The sequence below is a fragment of the Schistocerca americana genome, chromosome 6 (assembly GCF_021461395.2).
Source record: "Schistocerca americana isolate TAMUIC-IGC-003095 chromosome 6, iqSchAmer2.1, whole genome shotgun sequence".
Taxonomy (NCBI): domain Eukaryota; kingdom Metazoa; phylum Arthropoda; class Insecta; order Orthoptera; family Acrididae; genus Schistocerca; species Schistocerca americana.
Window position 1 is genome coordinate 276,788,114 of NC_060124.1, and position 17,222 is coordinate 276,805,335.

The 17,222-nt window shown below is 39.9% G+C and overlaps 1 protein-coding gene and 1 long non-coding RNA gene across 2 annotated transcripts in view; one reads left to right on the forward strand and one right to left on the reverse strand.

Moving 5' to 3' along the window:
• Positions 1 to 17,222, forward strand: part of LOC124619701 — a 90,893-nt gene that overhangs the window by 33,598 nt on the left and 40,073 nt on the right. The gene's annotated exons all lie outside the window — the stretch shown is intronic.
• The window catches only part of LOC124619700, a 139,605-nt gene that overhangs the window by 10,865 nt on the left and 111,518 nt on the right, over positions 1 to 17,222 (reverse strand). Inside the window, exon 5 of the mRNA XM_047146257.1 lies at positions 4,154 to 4,285. Within this exon, the coding sequence (XP_047002213.1) occupies positions 4,154 to 4,285 (132 nt within the window). The remainder of the gene's footprint in view (positions 1 to 4,153; positions 4,286 to 17,222) is intronic.

Sequence of the window (17,222 nt, forward strand, 5' to 3'; positions counted from 1 at the left end):
TCATCTATTGCAGTTCTGCACTGACCTGTCACATAGAGTGGCGTCTTCAGTGATGTTGTGATGTTCCTTATTCCTGGAGCATCTACAGTGGCTTCCATTTTTCCACTGACAAAACTGCCAGTTTCTCCCACTAACTTTTCATCTTGGGCCTGTTGCCCTTCCATTCATTGAAACTAAGAAATTCCTGGGGCTCATGCTCAATAGGAAGCACTCTTGGTCCTCCCATGTGTCTTACCTGACAGCCCACTATACATGGTTCCTCAATGTCCTAAATGTCCTCAATGGTACTTCCTGGGGTACCAATTGAACCATCTTCCTCCATTTGTACCGGTTCCTCATCCCTTCGAAACTTGACTATGGGTGCTTTGTTCATGCATCTGCACATCTGTCCCTCTTATGCCATCTCTCAACACTATTCACCATCGTGGCTCATGTTTGGACACTGGCGCTTTTTACACTAGCCCGGTTGAGAGTCTGTATGCTGAAGCTGCTGAAATACAACTGTCCTACCACCATGACTTCCTCCTCAGCAGGTATGCATGCCGTTTGTCTGCCATGTGCGGTCACCCATCCTATGCCTCCTTCTTCAATGATTCCTTTGATTACCAGTATGGGGTGCATCCCTCTTCTCTGTTACCTCCTGGAGTCCACTTTCAGCACTTGCTACGTTGGCTTAACCTACCTGCAATTTTGGCTTCGTGAAGTGGCCCATGTTAACCTTGGCCTTCAATCGTTTCCTAAGGAAACCTCTCCAGCCTTGCTCTATCACCTTCAGTTTCACGACCTTCACATGGAACTTCCTGATGGTACATTTGTATACAATGAAGACCCTCGGACTGACTGCGGGATTGGGTGTGCCTTCGTCATTGGGGCCCATGTCTTTCAATATTGGCTTTTGGCACACTTCTCAGTATTTACAGCCAGGCTCTTCACCCTGTATCAGGCCATGGAGTATGTCTCGCAACACAGGCTTTTCAATTGTGTCCTCTGCTCAGACTCACTCAGCACGCTCCAAAGTCTATGTGCACTGTACACTGCCCATCCCTTAGTGCAATGGGTCCAGGAAAACTGTCACTTGCTCACTCTTGGTGGAGCCACTGTGATGTTTATTTGCAGTCCTCATACCTCCGCCCAGTAGTTCTTATTTTCTCTCTGATGATGTCTGTGTTGCTGTCCATCAGGAGGTGGTGTCCCTTTGGCATCACCAATGGCCCTCCTTTCATGGGAATAAGCTCCAGCTTATTAAGCCTCTCCCAGCAGCTTGGATGACCTCCTCTTGGCCCTCCCACTGGGAGGAGGTCATTTTAACTCGTCCAAGTATTGGGCACTACCTTTCTAGCCATCGTCATTTGATAAGTGGTGCTACCCCACCACTTTGTACACACTGTGCCCATGTTTTAACTGTCTGCCACTTCCTGACAGAATTCCCATTTTTTAATGGTTTAAGTTCCTACATGGGTTTGCCGTCTGAGCTATTGGCCATTTTAGCAAATGACAGGTGGGCTGTCGACCACGTTTTACCTTTCATCTGCCAAAGCAATATGGTGAAAGCCATTTAATTTTCAGTTTTGGACCTCCTGTATGATGTCTTTTTTAGCCCTTTCTCCATGTCCCGGTTTTTATCTGTATTCTCTTATGTCAATTGGGACTGACGTATAGTCGTTTTTTAACACCTCTCTATCTTCGTGTTCTACAGTTTTAACTTGTGCGTGTATGACCCCAGTTGTTTTTTGTGCCCTAAAGCAAACCACAACTAACCAATCATGCAGATAGTCCATAGAGACACTTGCCGTGTGTGAACAAGCACCAATCTTTTGAAAAATGGCACCAAGATAATCTCTAATGAAACGTAGCACATACAAAAACAGGATACACAATTGTGCCATTAGAATTACATCAGTCACTGCCATCCATGACCTGCATTGTACCCAACACATGATGCCAGAGTAACACTGCCAAGCCTTTCCAAAACATTGGAAGAATAGGACACTTCACCAGGTTGTCACCACACTTACGAATTACGTTCATCTGGGTAGTTCAGAACCATGATTCATACCTGAACAAAATGCAGTGCCATTCATGAGCAGTCTACACTTTCCAATCATGGCACCACTCCAAACACAGTCATTTGTGTTGCAGTTTTAATGGCAGTCTGTGCATGAGAAGGTAATTCCATAGTCTGTCTGCTACAAGTTTCTGACCAACGGTGCAGGGTATCGTAGAATGTTGCAGGGACTTCGATATTTGTTCTTGGATAGCTGGTGCAGATTTGAAGGAGTGATGTGCTTGGTGCATAATATGGCGATCCTCTCTTGTGGTGGTCAGATGTGGTTGACCAGAACCTTCACAATGAGTGTGCCTGCCCTCTAGTTCCCATGCAGCTAAACATCAGGCCACACCCACATCCAAATACCCTGCAAATCTGGGTGTTACCTGATTCATTGGGCCAAATTAGGCCCATAGTGAGGCCCCTTTCAGATTGTCAGTTGCTGATAATATTGTGACCTTCACAGTGATCACTCAACATCTGACACTATTCCCACACCTTATGTACCCTATCAGGCCTAGTAACAACATTAAATGCAAACATCATTAATGCTCTCTGGTGGCCATTCTACTTGTATCAGAGAATTGCAGTTGTAAACATTTACATGTCCGCCAATTGTGTGCACATGTATGAAGTTACTTAGACATCTCATCATGTCTTCTGGGTGCTTCACTTTCTTTGTCAAGCAGTGTATTATGTGGCAGCAGTTTCTTATGTGTAATAGCATATTTCTTTCTGATTTGAGTAACTTTAGCTGGCACATGCAGGAATAGCTTTAGACAACGTGGTGATACAGTGCAGGCTTTCACAGGCATTATTTGCATCCTTGGTGAATTTAGTGGTGCAGGCATTAGGTCTAGATGCTAGAGACATCATTAAATCCTATCAAGGCTCAGTCACTAATTTCAAACTCAAACAAGCTTTTTCAAAGTCTGAAACTTTATGACACAGAGTGTTACAGGGAGTCCAACACAGGTTCTCAGGTGGCCAGTGAAGGTGCAGATGTGAAAGGTTTATGATGTGTAGTAACTCTCTCTTGTGGTTGTCAGACATGTTCAGACAGAATCTTGACAATGAGTATACCTGCCCACATATTCTCATACAGTTCAGGCTGCTATCACCTCCAAATGCCCCACAAATCTTGATATTATATGCTCTAATCAGCTGGCCAAATGGAGACTCATGATGATAGCCTTTCAAACTCTATCAGGTGCTGATAATGCTGCCTCCCGAGAATATGCAGCATTTCCATGCCTTTCAGTGATCACTCGACATCTGACAATGTTCATACCCCCTATAGACGCACCAAGTGTGGTGGCACAGTGGTTAGCACACTGGACTCTCATTTGGTAGAATGACGGTTGAAATCCCCGATCCCCGTTGGCCATCCCGATCTGTCTTCTGTGATTTCTGCAAACTGGTCCTCCAAAAAGGCATGGCCAGTTTCCTTCTCCATCCTAGAAACAATCAGAACTTCGGCTCCATTTCTAATGATCTCTTTGTTGACGGTGCATTAAATTCAAATCTTCCTTCCACTTGCTTATACACCCTACCAGGCCAGGTAACAACACTAATGCAGTCTGGTACCCAATCTACCTGTCTCAGAGAACTGCAACACTAATCATTACATACCCGCAGATGGTATGTATGTGTACAGTATGCATTGACATCCAACATGTCTTGTATGTGTTTCACTTGTTTTGGTCAAGCAGTGTATTTGCACATTTTAAATCTTCATCATTTACAGGTTTAATGAAAAGTGAAAATGTACGTAATCATTTCTTCAGTTGAAGATGCTTATTTAAAGTATCACTTCCAGAAATTGTTTGTTTTGCATGTGGCAACACATCTCTGGTGTTCAAAAACTCTTTGGGCCAAGGCGGCCATTATGTTCTGTCTATGTGATACTTTCGATGTGTAATGACGTATGTCTGAAGTGTGACAATAAAAATGTGCTCATTGTTTTAACAAGTGGATCAACGGGTTGTTATTTATAACGATAAGGATCCAAAATCCCACATACATGTGTTGTCTACAACTCTCCTTGTAGAATTGCATATAGTAATTCACCCAGCATTTTCTATTACTCTTTGAACCAGTACATACCTCATGGTTATTGATGAAATGTAAAACTTGCATAACTTCAAGACTGCTGGTCAATGATCTTCGTCTCCTGCCAGCTACGAGCATAGTGGGAGTCGAAGGTACGGAGCCGCCCTGTAAGCTTTGTATCAGTTGCTACAGATGAACATAAAATAAATGGTCAGTATATGAAACATTTGCTGGGCTGCTCAAATTAAAAGAAAAAACAGTGAGACAGAATTGCTGGACATTTACTTGCCTTAAGTAGGCAAAATATGTAGTACTGTTGATAGGCACATACAAAAGTGAAAGTGACACACTATCTAGCTTTGGAAGTAATAGTTCTTTCCTTGGGGATGAGACAGAGAGAGGTTGGGAAGGATCAAAAGGAAAGGCACGTCAGTTAGACATCAAGATGAGAGGAGCCCCTCTGTAATGGATGAGGGTAGGTTTTTCACAATAATAGCAAAGTGTTGATGCATTCAAGGCCTGGGTGACAAGGGGGATGCTTCTGAGTTTTTTGAAAGTGGAATCTGCATTAGATAGAGGTTAGAGAAAGATTCTGCTAAGGAGATTTGTTTGAAAATAAGATATACATTGTAGTTTTGAGAGAGGATAACCTGGAAGAGGTTTATGGTGTAAGTGTTGATGGATTTTGTGGTGGTGTAGATATATTTGCTACAAATGCTTAGGGCTGTAGCATTTGATGGGTGGTAGCTCCCAAAGCATAGCTGTTGTTGCTTGGTTTTATGTGGACTGAGATGTGGATGTGGACTTCAGGTCATGGGGGTCAGTATCAACGAAGGTGCCTTTGGCTTTGGGGAAGGACCAGATGACTGAGTTGGGAAAAGGAACTGAGTTGTTGCAGGAAACAGAGGAGATATCGCTCACCATGAGCCCATGCCACAAAGATATCAGTGATATATCTGTACTAAGGTAGGAAGCTCAACTTTTGTGTATTGAGGAATGCCTCTTCCATGTGGCTCATGAAAGGGCAGGCTCCAAAGTGAAGTAGTTATGGGTAGCCCCATATTTAGATAATGTCACGCCCATGGGCCCAATAACTTTTTTCACTCTCCCCAAAAACAAACTTAGCCTATTTTGAAAAACATTTAGCAACAAAATTATAAACACATTATTTAAAATAAGTAATATATACTACTTACAGAAGAAATCTACAAAAAGGATATATATATAATACTTAAAGAAGAAATCAACAAAAAAAGGATCATATTGTATGAATTTATGGTAAATGAGTATTATATTATCAACAAAGAATGTCATCAGTTCAATGGTGCCTTCTTGCCTTATCAGCAAACACATTTATCACATTTTCAAAATCCAGTGTCACAGTCAGATCATTTTCTATTGCTAATACAGCCAAACAGATCAAATGATCCGGAGTCTGAGAAGTGCACAAGTAGTCCTTAACCCTTCCGAGAACTGAGAAGGATCGTTCAAGCAGAGCAGTTCATTGCTGGTGTGGTCAAATAAATTTGCAGAGCAATTCTGATGTTTGGATAAATATCAAAGAGACATTTCTCTTAACAATTTATTTAAGATTGGTAAAGTAGGACCATTGTCATACCCAGAACTGAAAAGGAAGCTTTGGAGATGGACACATACTGTTCCAAAAGACTCCTCTATACCCCTTGGGTAAACATGCTGCAGCTGTTTTGCAGCATTATAGACTTCAGTATGGTCCATTTCCATCAAACTGGATAAAAAAGAGAACTTTCCGGAAAACTCTTCATAGACACCAAGACAATTATTGAACTCTACGGATAGTCTGTTCAATATAATTAAATAATTGGTCTTCAGTATACCACCTTTAGAGTTGCAAACCACTGTTTCATTTTCTGACTCATCAAAGAACTTATTTTGTTTCTTCACACGTTTCACTTTTGAGAAAGTTCAGAGAACCGCCATTTGAAGCTGACTGCCTAACAATTCTACTGCCACCAACATACATTGCACGTAAGGACCACAGAGATAAGATATGAGAAATTAGAGTTCATACAGAGACATATAGACAGTCATTTTTCCCTCACTCTATTTGCAAGTGGAACAGGAAAGGAAATGTCTAGTAATTGTACAGCGTACCCTCCACTGTGCACTGTATGGAGGCTTGTGGAGTTTCTACGTAGTTGTAGATGTAGAGGTAGATTATTTCTGTGTTTTGGTTTTTATTCATTCTTGAGTACTTCTTTTAGTAAATGTAAAATTTCTTTTTTATGCTGACATGTAGACATGCCTTTCAACACAGTCAAAAAATGTTTTTTTTTTTTTGTTCAATTCTATCACAGTAAAAGAAATAAGTTTATACAGTTCTAAAAATACTAACTATATTTTCAAATCAAGCATGTTTCATAAGTATGTAATACGAGGGAAAATCAAACAATGGGAAATAATGACAATATTATGAAAAGGGTAGACTGCTACTTACCATATAGTGGAGATATTGAGTTGCAGATAGGTACATCTGCAACTCAACATTTCTGTTATATGGTGAGTAGCAATCTATCCTTTTTATAGCATTGTCATTAATAAGGGGCATGGTGGAGCATCGAGTAGTTCCCTGTTTGATATGTCAGAGGAATACAACATTGCAAATGGGGTTTCCAATTAGAAGTTATGAAATACTGGCCTGTCCTACTCTCACAGCATGGAGGTGGAGTCCCACATGCCAATGAATATTCGAGGGCCATTGAGCAGCATGTTGTAAATTATTGTTTATTATTTCTATTCCTTCAATTACAGTGCTACCTGTGGCAAAATGAAGAAAATGCTTCAGACAAAACGTGTAGATTTTGCTGTAGAATCGTAATCTGCAATAAGAAATGGAGGTTCCCATTGAAGATGTCAAAGTTGCCAACTACACATGGGGTGAGGTGGCACTTCGAGTATGGTATTGTTGGATGCCCCCCTCCCAGACAAACAAACTGTAACTATACGTCTTTTTGATCCAATGTGTAGTTTTCAACATATTTCAATGTCTTCAGTTACAATGAACAGCCTGTATAATATCAGTTTAATACATCATGGTAGTTAGTTCATGGGAAAGATGTTGGGGAAGGAGTTGTGATGTAATCAAATGAATGCTACTGCATATGCTCTTTGGTGGAAAATATCATGTTGTAAATGCAGTGTCCTTTTATGAGGTTACCAAAACGAAATAAATGAGAAAATGAATTGTGGTGACATTTTGTTCTAAGGATTAGTTGAACAGCATAAGTTTTTATTTGATGCAGCTATTTATGATGTCCAAGCATTACCTGAGACATGCTCTGTACATTGTGTGGAGGCTCTGTCCCCCTACCCAATAATTTGTGAAGAATATTCCATATCAAAAATACTTTTGAATTTAACTTTCTTTCATGGAAAATTACAACTGTAATTTGTGACCCCACACTAAGTTGGTTGGTTGATTGATTTGGGTGAAGGGGACCAAACAGTGAGGTCATCAGTCCCATCAAATTAGGGAAGGATAGGGAAGAAAGTCAACCATGCCCTTTGAAAGGCCCCATCCCAGCACTAGCCTGAGGCAATTCAGGGAAAACCTAAATCAGAATGGCTGGATGAGGGTTTGAACCATTGTCCTCCTGAATGTGAGTCCAGTGTGCTAACCACTGTGCCACCTCACTCGGTCAACACTGGGTAACATCAACAGTCAGGAGGAGGATGAAAAAGAAAGATGTTTTCATGGGTTCCTTTGTTGTTGTTAAATTTGCATGCAGTGAGTGAAGTGTTTCTTAGCTTGAGTTATAACAATAGACATTGATCAACAAGAAGTGACATTCTTTAGAATGAATAGTGCAGGCAACCAGTTTACCTTTAAAGTTAATAATGATGCTTGGGTGCCAAGGTCTGATATTGTTCAAACTCTGAACAAAGGTTTTCATTTCTTGGCCATGACATTGATGGTATTTCATAGGTTGATATATTTTTGTTAGAATTAAAAATTTTTGTACTTGTTAATGTTGGAAACCAATATTTTCCATAAGAAACAGGTTAAAATGAAACTGTCTTCAACCAGACTTATCCCATCACAATGAATGCTCCATTCCATCACTTGAAGAAATAATTTTAATGTTGTAATAACAGACAGTAATAAAAAAATTAAATATACCAATTTGACTACTGACTCCACTTATCAAGCATAAAAAATTTGATACTCCAGTTAGGTGTAATTTGGCAATATTTTTATACTATGTTACAACAAAAGCAAAATGAGGATAATGGAATGTAGTTGAATTAAGTCGGGTGATGCTGAGGGAATTAGATTTGAAAATGAATCGCTTAAAATAGTAAAGGAGTTTTGCTATTTGGGGAGCAAAATAACTGATGATGGTCGAAGTAGAGAGGATATAAAATGTAGACTGGCAATGGCAAGGAAAGCATTTCCGAAGAAGAGAAATTTGTTAACATCGAGTATAGACTTAAGTGTCAGGAAGTCATTTCTGAAAGTATTTGTATGGAGAGTAGCCATGTATGGAAGTGAAACATGGACGATAAATAGTTTGGACAAGAAGAGAATAGAAGCTTTCGAAATGTGGTGGTACAGAAGAATGCCGAAGATTAGATGGGTAGATCACATAACTAATGAGGAGGTATTGGCGGGGGGTGGGGGGGGGGGCGGGGGGGGACTAGTACAGAATTTCTTGGGAATTGATTTCTATTGATTTCTTGACAACTAATGTTTTTAACCCTAGTGCAGGCTTCAGTGATGTTACCTAATAATTAAGTGGCAGCAGGTATTACAGTTGGCTAGCTTTCAGAGCTGGTGGCTCCTTCTTCTGGCAGAAGGGTTGAAGGGGGAGGAAGAGAGGTGAAGGAAAAAGGGTAGTGAGGTAGAGTTTGGAAAAGTCACCCAGAACTTCATCTAAGGGGTTCAACCCTTCTACAAGGAGGAGGAGTGACTGGCTCAAAAAGCTAGCAGACTGTAGTAGCTTTTATATTCGTGTTCTACTGCCACCGCCAGGTGAGTAGATTTTTTATCTATCCAGTTACTTATATCTTCAAAAGGTATTGCTTATGTTTTCAAAAATTTATTATTTTCGTTGATATACTGGTGATTAAGGCTATTTAATGAAAGCTCATGGAAACAAAGAATATGTAATATTAGTAGGTGATACAACTAACAGTTAGGTCAAGAATCTTAATTGTACAATTGAGAATGATGTCAGGCATATTGCTGTGAATGTTCCTCACATTAGTTTGTCAATCATATCAGTCTGTGAGCGGTATTGTACTTGTGGATGAAGAGTTACGTGGAATACATTAACACCAAGGCTTTAAAAATCACATGGGGGTGAGGGTAATTCACATATGGATGTGTCACATTCACGAAACTACTCTCAAAGTGGGAAAACATGACATGGAGTGCCACAAGGAATGGTACTAGGCTGTGTCATTTCTAACCTACATGAATGCTGTTCCAGTGACTTCAAAAGGTGGTTCAGTAACCATTTGTTTGCTAATGACGCACTTGTACTGATCAAGGGTCCAAATTCAACCATAGCAGGTGTGAGGGTACATAATTTTTCTGAATTAAATTTGAGATTCTTCTTACAAGTATTAAAGGTGCATAGAGTTCTGTATCTTCATCATCTATAAATGAGCAAGCATGTCTGTAGTGAGTGTTGTGTTTAAATCTCACAGAAATGCATCATCTTTACATATCTGATATTCTGTGTCAACTCAACTATTTGTTTTGTAGGAAAGAATAAGCACCTGTATGAAGATTGCAAAAAGAGCAAAGAATCTTATGATAATGCTAACAGGGAAACCAAAAATCTTATCTGTAGGAAAAGAAACGAGAGCATGTCGAAAGACTAGTGAAAAGAGAAGAAAAGTATAAAACTGCAGGGAATGCTAGACATTTTTACAGGTCATTTAGGTTCTTCAGAAAAGGATACATACAACAGATGTATTGCATTAAGGGGAGGTTCTTGTCAAGACTTATGAAAAAATTGACTTTTTTACATAATTTGCGTCCCTGAAGTATATAGATTATGCCTGCAAAAGGTTTTTTTTGTGGAAGTACTTTACAAGTTACAGTGTGTTGAATGTGACCATGTGCCAACTGAAACATGGGCAGTTGTAGGCACTCGATGATTTACTTCAAGAAGAGATTCAACCACTATAAAAATTTTTGTCCAGTGACGATTTGCTTAAAAAAAACTGGTACCAAAACATCTTCACTTTGGATCAACAACTGTTGAAATAGCAGCATATATAGCTGCATGTTTTTTTTTGCGAAGGTTATTCATCTAAAACTTCCTGGCAGATTAAAACTGTGTGCCCAACCGAGACTCGAACTCGGGACCTTTGCCTTTCGCGGGCACACAGTTTTAATCTGCCAGGAAGTTTCATATCAGCACACACTCCGCTGCAGAGTGAAAATCTCATTCTGGTTATTCATCTATTCTGAAGACTATGAGCGTGCTGTGAATCATTGTGGGGACAAGCAGTAAAAACTTCATGGAGTTATCTGACAGGGTAAGGGTGCCACAGAGCTAAGACTGTCTGCTAAAAGAGCTTGGACTGAAAAAATACAGCACCAAGTTCAGAACCAGAGCATGTTTGAGGAAGAGGAATGATGCCCCTATGGTCCTGGGATTGCAGGTTAACCGTAAGTTTTGAAACAATGTTTTTTTCATTAATATTCCAAACTTTAAAGATGTTCTTCTTGAAACAAATGGCATTCGCAACAATACTGATAGCATATTTTTTTATGCTTGACTCTATCGTCAGCATGTTGGTGTTTTACATGTGATGTATGTGCAGTGCTTGCTGGGACATAAGGACATTTGATGATGAGCTCCAACCACCGCACACTACTCAAGGAACACCTCAGGCAAATATTAAAATATTCACTCACTGACTCTTACTCTCCTGGCCCCATAGACCACAGTCAGTTTTTGGCCTCAAAGGGATCTGTCCTTGGCATCTTCTTCCCATGCTCTGGTCTCCCCATCTCAATTTTGGTGCACCTAAAGGTCTTCCCCAGTTTGGTTTCATCTCCAGTGCTTCTCTCAATCTTCATCCCTCCTCTCTCCTAGAGACATACCCGAACCATCTCAGCCTCCTTGTCTTAGCTTCCACAACAGTATCTAGTTCCCTCTTCATGATTATCCATCCTCATAAATTGGTACATTATCTATCACAGGATTTTACTTTCAAAATCCTGTATCTTTCACTCTATGTACTTAACACTTATCTTTCTTCTACATTTCTGTCCCATACAGTGCTACTAGTTTTATTATAGTGTCATATCTCTTTATTGTGATCCTCATGATAAAATGTTGGATGACTGTAGTTTGTTGAATGAATGCGATGCTCTGCATGCAACTCTTATCCTCGTTTTGTGTCATTTTCTCCAACCCTCAGGTGTTTAAACTCTTCAGCTTCTTTAAACATGTGGTCATCAATCTGCATGGTTTCCACACTTTCGTCTTGTAATGTTTTTGTAGTTCCATAAATTTTATTTTCTCATCATTCACCTCTAATCCAACTTCCTTTGCTTCTTGAACATCGTCTTACCAGTATATATTTTTTTATTTCTATGCTAATTACATCCTACCCTCCACTTGTTCTATCCAGTGCTTTCCTATATTATTGCAGTGAACCAGAATGGTGGTCTTCCATCTCCTTGCCTGACTCCTATTTTTACATCAAAAGCCTTGGAATATTCTCCATATGTTTTCACTATCCATTCTGAGACTTCCAGTGTAACTTTTACAAGATCTGTAATCTTCTTTGGTATCCCCAACTTCTGCATTTTCTCCTACAACATTTCTCTGTTTATGCTATCATAGGATTTCTTAAAATCAACAAACAATACTGCCATTTTTTGTTGCATTCCCAATATTTTGATAAGGCTTCTTTCAGTACAAATATATCATTGGTGGTGTACTGATTCTTCATAAATCTTCTTACTTCTAATCTGTTATCTCTTTTAAATATAATTCCAATCTTTCCTTGAGAATCTTTGAGAACTCTTTGTGGGTTGTGCTAATTAATGAGATGCCTGTACAATTTCTGCATTCTTGTTTATTGCCCTTTTTTACAGATTGGTATATGATTACTTCTTTCCACTCAGATCACATTCTTTCTTCATTACAATCATTGGTGAGGAGTTTGTGTACTCATTTAGTAATTGTATCTCCTTCGTTCTTAAGTTGTTCAAATGTTTCCCATCTCCCCTGGAGCTTCATTGTTTTCTAGTTTTCTGATTGTGTCTGTTGTCTCTTTCAGTGTCAGTCGTGCAATTACAGGACCTATGTTCCAATATTTATGTTATTCCTCCATCTTCAACATTTAATGGCTCTTCAAAATATTATGTCCAAATTTTCGTACCTTTTGTTCCTTCCAAAACTGTACTGCCTCTTTTATCTTTAAGTGGAGGTTCTGGTTGAAAGGCACAAAAAATGGGTGAAATTTAGAATTTTTTCATACAAGGATTGTTTTTATTAAAATGGGGTTTTCACTACTTTATTATACATGCATTCATGTATAAAAAACATTTTTTCGTTTCATAACAAATGGGAAAATGGTGGCTGTAGCCCCTGCTGAAGTATGTGCTTTGAGGCATGTCCTGGTTTGTGTGAAGCATTGTACAGACTTGTGGCTATTTCTGAAACACATAAAAATAGAAAAGTCTTAAATTACAATGAATTTGGAGGGACATCACAATCAGCTTTTGAAAAGCAGTTCAGAAAAAAGACAGCTATTTGAAGAACATGTCAATTTCTTGGCATGTTTCCTTAAAAAACATTTAGAGCACTTCACGTTGCGAATGCCATTTGTATGAAAATAGCCAATGCTAGCCATAATGCTAGAGTCTCTCAATTCCTGTAAGTTGATCAGTGGAATAAACACAAGAAGTTTAAGGGATTTGCTCAGCCCATATTTAAATACACTACCGGCCATTAAAATTGCTACACCACAAAGATGGTGTGCTACAGACGCGAAATTTAACCGAAAGGTAGAAGATGCTGTGATATGCAAATGATTAGCTTTTCAGAGCATTCACACAAGGATGGCGCCGGTGGTGACACCTACAATACGCTAACATGAGGAAAGTTTCCAACCGATTTCTCATACACAAACAGCAGTTGACCAGCGTTGCCTGGTGAAACGTTGTTGTGATGCCTCGTGTAAGGAGGAGAAATGCGTTCCATCACGTTTCCGACATTGATAAAGGCCGGATTGTAGCCTATTGAGATTGCAGTTTATCGTATCGTGACACTGCTGCTCGCATTGGTCAAGATCCAATGACTGTTAGCAGAATATGGAATCAGTGGGTACAGGAGGGTAATACGGAATGCCGTGCTGGATCCCAACAGCCTCGTATCACTAGCAGTCGAGATGACAGGCATCTTATCCGCATAGCTGTAATGGATCATGCAGCCATGTCTCAATCTCTGAGTCAACAGATGGGGACATTTGCAAGACAACAAACATCTGCACGAACAGTTCAATGACGTTTGCAGCAGCATGGACTATCAGCTCGGAGACCACGGCTGCGGTTACCTTTAACACTGCATTACAGACAGGAGCGCCTGCGACGGTGTACTCAACGGCAAACCTGGGTGCACGAATGGCAAAATGTCATTTTTTCGGATGAATCCAGGTTCTGTTTACAGCATCATGATGGTCGCATCAGTGTTTGGCGACATTGCAGTGAACACACATTGGAATCGTGTATTTGTCCTCACCATGCTGGCATATCACCTGGTGTGATGGTATGGGTGCCATTGGTTACACATCTCGGTCACCTCTTGTTCGCATTGATGGCACTTTGAGCAGCGGACGTTACATTTTAGATGTGTTACAACCCGTGGCTCTATCCTTCATTCGATCCCTGCAAACCCCTATATTTCAGCAGGATAATGCAAGGAAAGCATTTCTGAAGAAGAGGAATTTGTTAACATCGGGTATAGACGTAAGTGTCAGGAAGTTGTTTCTGAAAGTATTTGTATGGAGTGTAGCCATGTATGGAAGTGAAACATGGACAATAAATAGTTTGGACAAGAAGAGAATAGAAGCTTTCAAGATGTGGTGCTACAGAAGAATGCTGAAGATTAGGTGGGTAGATCACATGACTAATGATGAAGTATTGAATAGAATTGGGGAGAAGAGGAGTTTGTGGCACAACTTGACAAAAAGAAGGGACCGGTTAGTAGGATATGTTCTGAGGCATCAAGGGATCACAAATTTAGCATTGGAGGGCAGCATGGAGGGTAAAAATCGTAGAGGGAGACCAAGAGATGAATACACTATGCAGATTCAGAAGGATGTAGGTTGCAGTAAGTACTGGGAGATGAAGAAGCTTGCACAGGATAGGGTAGCATGGAGAGCTGCATCAAACCAGTCTCAGGACTGAAAAGAAGGAAGGTATTCATGTGATGCTGGCTATAAATTGAAAGGAATAGCATATGCATCATTCATGGTCTAGGGATAGCGTCTCTTAATATCCTCAGTACTGGGTTCAAAACCCATCACCACTAAAATTTTGATTAATAATTAGAATGGGCAGCTGAATACTTCTGGCATAAGAAGTCACCTTCATTCTGCCAACTGCCTTCTCAAAGAGGGTGGCAGAGCAGACTGAGGTTCAAGGCACTTGGCCTCCTTGGGGTGGGAAAATGCCCCTGAAGGCAGAAGAATCAGCAATGATCAACAGCATGAAGATGCATTAAACACACATAATGTATATCCACAAGACAAGTGGCCTGTAACACAAAAAGTGTTGTGATGATCTCTCCATTGGCAAAAGATTCCAGACTAGTCTCCCATTTGGATCTGCAGGAGGGAACTGCCAAGGGGGAGGTGACTCACAAGCTGAAGATGAAGATATAGAGAAAGTTTATGAGGATATTGAAAGGGTAATACAGTAAGAGTCGAGGGACATGAAAGGGAAGCAGTGGTTGGGAAGGGAGTAAGACAGGGTTGTAGCCTCTCCCCGTTGTTGTTGTTCAATCTGTATATTGAGCAAGCAGTAAAGGAAACAAAAAAAATTCGGAGTAGGTATTAAAATTCATGGAGAAGAAATAAAAACTTTGAGGTTCGCCGATGACATTGTAATTCTGTCAGAGACAGCAAAGGACTTGGAAGAGCAGTTGAATGGAATGGACAGTGTCTTGAAAGGAGGATATAAGATGAACATCAACCAAAGCAAAACAAGGATAATGGAATGTAGTCTAATTAAGTTGGGTGATGCTGAGGGAATTAGATTAGGAAATGAGGCACTTAAAGTAGTAAAGGAGTTTTGCTATTTGGGGAGCAAAATAACTGGTGATGGTCGAAGTAGAGAGGATATAAAATGTAGGCTGGCAATGGCAAGGAAAGCGTTTCTGAAGAAGAGAAATTTGTTAACATCCAGTATTGATTTAAGTGTCAGGAAGTCATTTCTGAAAGTATTTGTATGGAGTGTAGCCATGTATGGAAGTGAAACATGAACGATACATAGTTTGGACAAGAAGAGAATAGAAGCTTTCGAAATGTGGTGCTACAGAAGAATGCTGAAGATTAGATGGGTAGATCACATAACTAATGAGGAATTATTGAATAGGATTGGGTAGAAGAGAAGTTTGTGGCACAACTTGACCAGAAGAAGGGATCGGTTGGTAGGACATGTTCTGAGGCATCAAGGGATCACCAATTTAGTATTGGAGGGCAGCGTGGAGGGTAAAAATCGTAGAGGGAGACCAAGAGATGAATACACTAAGCAGATTCAGAAGGATGTAGGTTGCAGTAGGTACTGGGAGATGAAAAAGCTTGCACAGGATAGAGTAGCATGGAGAGCTGCATCAAACCAGTCTCAGGACTGAAGACCACAACAACAACAATACAGTATGTACAGGGAGACGAAAATCTAATAGGCATGGAGGACTGGAATGCAGTTGTAGGGGAAGGTGTAGAAGGAAAGGTTACAAGAGAATATGGGCGTGGGACAAGGAATGAGAGAGGAGAAAGACTACCTCAGTTCTGTCATAAATTTCAGCTAGTAATAGTGAATACTCTGTTCAAGAATCACAAGAGGAGGTGGTACACTTGGAAAAGGTCAGGTGATGCAAGAAGATTTTTTAGTTATATTACATCGTGGTCAGACAGAGATTCCAGAATCAAATACGGGATTATAAGGTGTACTGAGGAGCAGATATATACTAAGATCACAACAATGAAGAGTTGGCTGAAGTTAAAGAAATTAGTCGGGAAGAATACCATGGGTAACAGAAGAAATACTTGAGTTGCTCAATGAAAGAAGGAAATTCAAAAATGTTCAGGGAAATTCAGGAATAAAGAAGGGCAAGTCACTGAGAAATGAAATAAATAGGAAGTGCAGGGAAGCTAAGATGAAATCAGTGCATGAAAAATGTGAAGAAATTGAAAAAGAAATGATTGTCGAAAGGACTGACTCAGCACATAGGAAAATCAAAACAACCTTCAGTGAAATTAAAAGCAAGGATGCAATGGGAATTCTGCAGTTAAATGCAGAGGAGAGAACAGATAGGTGGAAAGACTGTATTGGAGACCTCTATGAGGGCAAAGATTTGTCTGATGTGATAGAAGAATTAACAGAAGTTGATTTAGAAGAGATAGGGGATCCAGTATTATCATTATAATTTAAGAGAGCTTTTGAGGACTTAAGAACAAATAAGACAGAAGGGATAGATAACATTCCATCACAATTTCTAAAATCATTGGGGGAAGTGGCAACAAAATGACTATTCATGTTGGTGTGTAGAATGTATGAGTCTGGTGACATACCATCTGACTTCCAGAAAAATATCATCCATACAATTCTAAAGACTGCAAGAGCTGACAAGTGTGAGAATTATCGCACAATCAGCTTAACAGCTCATGCATCCAAGTTGCTGACAAGAATAGTATGGAATAAGAATGGAAAAGAAAATTGAGCATGTGTTAAATGACTGGTGGACTAGTAAAGAAGAACTGAAAAAATGAGGAAGACTAAGTGTGCAAACTGCAAAATGCCCAAAACTAGAAGATGGTGTATTGAAATGGATTCAAGGACACCATTGAAAGGTCATTGGATTAATACAAAAATGATTCAAATACACAC